At 39.4% G+C, this 4,980-nt stretch overlaps 1 protein-coding gene across 4 annotated transcripts in view; it reads right to left on the bottom strand.

Moving 5' to 3' along the window:
• Nucleotides 1-4,016, bottom strand: part of LOC106534975 (glutamate receptor ionotropic, kainate 5) — a gene marked incomplete at its 5' end in the record, with an annotated part of 26,975 nt that extends 22,959 nt beyond the window's left edge. For all 4 annotated transcript variants that reach the window (XM_014031802.1, XM_014031803.1, XM_014031804.1 and 1 more), the window contains 4 exon segments: nucleotides 1,672-1,824; nucleotides 2,220-2,378; nucleotides 3,076-3,129; nucleotides 3,838-4,016. In XM_014031802.1, the coding sequence (XP_013887256.1) occupies nucleotides 1,672-1,824; nucleotides 2,220-2,378; nucleotides 3,076-3,129; nucleotides 3,838-4,016 (545 nt within the window).
• Between the last annotated feature and the right edge of the window lie 964 nt (nucleotides 4,017-4,980).

Here is a 4,980-nt window from a genome sequence, read left to right as displayed (position 1 = left end):
CTTTTTATACCAAAGAATGGTGCAGAGGATGGGAACTTGAAAATTTTTGTTACATCCTGGTTGCTCCTAGACGGGATGTAACAGTAATAAATATTAAAATGTCCTCTCCTGTTGTTTAGCATGCACAAAGCTAAGCTCTGAGCAGAAGAYAATGTTATGCCTAAAGAAACAGCATTAAAGAGGACATATTAAAAAAYTGAGATTAGTGTATGTTGCTTTAAATATGTTCCACTTGTTCCATCAGGCCAATGTCAAATGTCAAAATATAATCAAACAGCAGATTTTTTTCCTTATACATAAAATTGTTGCTGTTAGGAATAAGTCTAGAACCATCAGGAAACACTAATCCACAGCTCTGAAAACKTCAAACTCTTCAAAGCTTATCGCAACCATCAGCACCCAAAGGTTTCTAAAAGCAACTGCCTGGTAGGTTAGAAAAAGTAAGTAATTATTACCCACAAAGGAAAGACAATTTTCTCTGCTAGCATGAGCACTACAAAATGGCAGTGAAGAAAGAAAGCATTATTCAGAAAAAGCATAAAAAGTTTTTGACAAAACTGCTTGAAGGATTTGCAGGAGGGGAAAAAAATCAAACGACTGTTCTCAACGTATAAGATCTGCAGGAGGCTTTYGGGGACATTCAAGCAGCGCTGCGCTGTTTTATTCTGAAGCAACACATGCAGAAATACAACTTCCATAGAAACAAAGTATTTTCCCTCCCATCATACCGACATCTTTATAAATGGCCTTATAAACAAACTGAAGCTTTCTGGAGACAAGTCAAAGTTGAAGAAGTTAAAACTATACCTTTCAGCTGCAGTGAGCTAAAGTTTTGGAAAAATTGGATGCAAATACACACACACACACACACACACACACACACACACACACATACACATATATATATACATACGTATATATACGAAAAACAATTCTACAACTATAAAATGCATGGATAGCCTTTGAAGCCAGCTGTCCCCAAATTATTTTTAATGCTGACGTATGCAAAATCTTCTTTTTTAGCTGTTAAATGTATTTTGTTGTGTATTTGGAGTCTAGGAGCAAAGAAAAATTTAATTAAATTTTTCCTGGTACGGCATGGATATTTTTAGATTATTTTTTGGTCAAATTTTTTAACCCATTCAGTCTTCTCTATTTTCTGTGRCGTTTTCTGAATTATTACGTCAGAGTATTTGCAATGAAACCGTCAAATAGGGTCTGGACTTACCAACTCATTGTCTTCATTCAAACCAAAGCATGCACGTCCACTTTATTTAGACTTGAACTGATTGATTTCAATGTTAAAAAGAAGGATTTAAATGTGTGATATGTCTCCTTTAATAGATCTTCAGACAAAACTCAGAAAAGCAGCTAATGGTAAATACATCAGAATTACGCAAATTTTGAACAAAAATCACCAAAAGTGTTTTTGAAAACTGTGATATTTGTCAAACACATGCAGGCAGAAACCCTCACTTCTACTTTTAGACATTTTTACTTTATTTTGAAACTGAAAAAACACTTGCTTTGACACACATAGTAACAGATTTAATGTATTTTTAGTGAGTCAACTTGCGCACACTACTGTATTTGTCCATAACAATGTGCCTGAGCTCACACACAATAAGCGGCAGCGTATACTGCCGACATGCCCACTTCCCAAGCGCTTACCATGCGCAGGTAGTTCATGAGGCTAGTCCCGTGTTGCCAGATCTGAGGCGAGGTGCAGCTGAGTGGCTTCACTCCAATTTCCTGACTGCGGTTCAATTCCCTCACCGCCCCCACCACCACATGCACCGCATCAAACATCAGCGCCGAAGAGAGCTGTGGAGGAAGAGGATGTATGGGAGATAAAGGAGGAGGGGGAAGAAAGGACAGGATAGATGAAAAAACAAACACAGSGAAGACAGGAAAGGAGGCAAGGCAGAAGATGTAATGAGGCGGGAGGCGCTAACACAGGTGATTGAAGGGATAACAACATGGCAGTAGGGGAGGGGAGGAAGAGAAATAAGAAAAATTGATAAGAATGTGGAAATAAGCAGGAAGGAAGCAAATATGGATACATATTAAATACAAGCAAAAGGCTGGTTAAATCTCTTTAACTGCTCCATGAATCAGCAAGAGAAATTAAGCAGCTTAACTTTAAGTGGAAAACCAACAAAGCTCTAAAAGTAGCACGAATAATTTGAGACGAGTCCTCGTGGGTGCGAGACACTAACAGCAGGGCCGGGGTAGGTTAAATCGCAGCCCTCCCGCCAGGAAAGGTTCAGGCTCCTGATGAACTCCAAGTAGAACGGGTGTGTGGTGTTAAACATGGAGAAACCAATGATGTTGGATTGCTCATCCACTATGTCATCCAGCCTCAGCAGAGGGAAGTCCTGTTTGCAGAGAGAGACACAGGAAATTCAGGTGAGTGGCAATGTTGACAGTCTTTCAAACCTCGGCACAAAAGAAAATTACTGTGAAAAAAGGAGTGCAATAACAAAAAAAAAAACAGGCTGCTGGGAGTGACATCTAATATTTGATGGAAAGAGACAACAAGAATATTGTTAGCTTGGAGAAGAGGGGAAAACAGTGATACGAGGATAAGAGGGGTTGATGGAAATGACTGGAGTGGCTTTTCAAAGTGATACGGCGGCACAAGAATGCATCAGAGTGTCGAAAAGGAGAAAATAAAAATCAGACATAAAATGACACATTAATTCAAATGGTAAAAGGGGAGAGGAGTTATGTATATCAAGCAGGCAGATGAAAAGCCCAGAAGCACGAAGAAGGTGGCAGAAGGAAAAAGAGCACATCGCATCTGTCATCACCTTCACCTCAGACCTCCTTTTTTATTTTTTTTTTACTTTCTTCCTCTCCACATCTTTGAACTGCATGTTTGCTCCTCAGATCTCCTCCTCCCTTTTCCCWTCTTTCATCTCCTCTTCCCCTTTCTTTTTTCCCACTGTCACCTCTCGCTACCTCCCCATATTGAACATTTCCCCTGCCTGCTTGCTCGCGCTTTGGCCGGAGAGGAGGAGGAGAAAAGACCCAGGTGAAAATGAAGGAGAGGTAGAGAAACAATGTTCTTACCATGGTGGTGAGGATGTACTTATAAAATGCTGATGTCATCCCCAACTCTGACGCCTGCAGGACAAAGAGAAAGAATAAAAAGGGAGGTAGGTTGAGATATGAGTGTGGAAAGCGAGAGTAAAATGAAMGAGGACAAAGGAAGATTGATGGCGAGGAGAAAGGAGGCAAAGGAGAGGAGTTAATGAAGAGGCAGAGAGCAAGGAGATCATGAAAGAGGAGAAGAGGAGGACGAGGAGGAAGCATACGTTAATCACAGTTTTACATCATCACACTAACACTAGGACATTTAGCCGAGGGCAGACAGGCACTCCAAAAGAAAACATCCTATTCAAASTGTGACTCACTGCGCTGGCTATCGGCATTAAGATGAATCAGAACAAGGCTGTGTAACATCTGCACCAAATTCCAGCTAAATATGTTCTTTTGTCAAAAAATAAATAAAAATTAAAAAAACAAGATATTTGGGGGGTTTTTTTTCAAAAACTTTCAGAACACTACAACTAATTGACATGCAGAAATGTCTCTGTTATGCAGCTCCAGAGGGCAGAGAAAGTATAAATAMGTTAATTCTGTTACAACAAAACATGCTCCCTGCAGAACTTTGAACAACTTGTTTGATTATTTTACAAATAGGAAGCTGTAATTTGAAAATTTCAGCTCTGCACAAACCTAAAATAAATCCCCATGTATCAAACTATCTGCTCTAACTTCTAATCCGAACACGTGTGGGCAGTTCTGAGGGCGTGATGCTTCAGTCCTGACCTTCTTGAGGATGAGATAAGAGACCGAAGCATTGGCATCGATGATGATGGTGGCCACTTTGTCGTCACGGATCTCCTTCAGCAGCGGGGTGGGGTCCAGGTTGTCATCCAGCATCCTGACAGACAGCGTCTCTCGTGAGATGAGGAAGCGACGGACCAGTTCCTCTAATCTCAGCAGGCCTGAGGGAGAGCCAAAGCAGGGCCAAGTCGCATATCAATATCTACCAGGAGACGTGACTCATATATCCAGCAGTGGTGGCCATTTGAAAATCCACATTTATCCCACACAGCCATATATTGGTATCGTTTTGCAAGTCATGAATTATGTTTCGTCTAAATCCATAAGATGTAAAACATCATTTAAAACTGCCTCCACAGTGCATTTTCATCAAGGGAATCATTTTAGTTAAATTTGCTTTTCAACTGTAATCATGTCCAATAAGCTGTTGTGATCCTCTCTGAATATTTGTTGTTCTTTAAAAAAATGTTTTCAAACCACTTTACATAAAACTATTTACAGCTATCTACATAAATGGGAGGCAGAGTACTGGGAAACAAGTAATTAGATTTTTACTTAAATAATAAACTTTATATTTTACTTGCAGTGCCTCAACTGTGAAATAAAAAAGCTCAGTTTCTCCAATAAATCTAAAGGACTCTGCACAAACTTTACAGCAAGGATGGGCAACTGGTGACCCGCAGGCCAGATCTGGCCCGTCAATTGGTCCTTCCCAAAAACATAGAACTATTTTTTTTTCTGTTCAAAGAATTTCAAAGCAGACCAATGTGTTTAATCTGTTTTAAGTCACTGTCTGCCATTCTGTCATGAAGAATTTTAATATTAGTCRACCACACGTTACACAAAGCTAAATATGAGAAGTTTACTGAAATTGCAAGTACACAAACAATAACAACTTTTTACCAGAACCACAAACAGCAGCAGTCAGCACTCAGGGCGTCTTATGTTGTTGCACTTCAGCTTGCTTAAGTGTTTTTGTTTGTTTGTTTGTTTGTTTGTTTGTTTGTTTGTTTGTTTGTTTGTTTGTTTGTTTGTTGTTTGTTTGTTTGTTTGTTTGTTTGTTTGTTTGTTTGTTTGTTTGTTTGTTTGTTTGTTTGTTTGTTTGTTTGTTTGTTTGTTTGTTTG

Source organism: Austrofundulus limnaeus, unplaced genomic scaffold (assembly GCF_001266775.1).
Source record: "Austrofundulus limnaeus strain Quisiro unplaced genomic scaffold, Austrofundulus_limnaeus-1.0 Scaffold1324, whole genome shotgun sequence".
Taxonomy (NCBI): Eukaryota; Metazoa; Chordata; class Actinopteri; order Cyprinodontiformes; family Rivulidae; genus Austrofundulus; species Austrofundulus limnaeus.
Note: the sequence above shows the minus strand (reverse complement) of the source record. Positions and strands in the feature narration are given on the sequence as shown.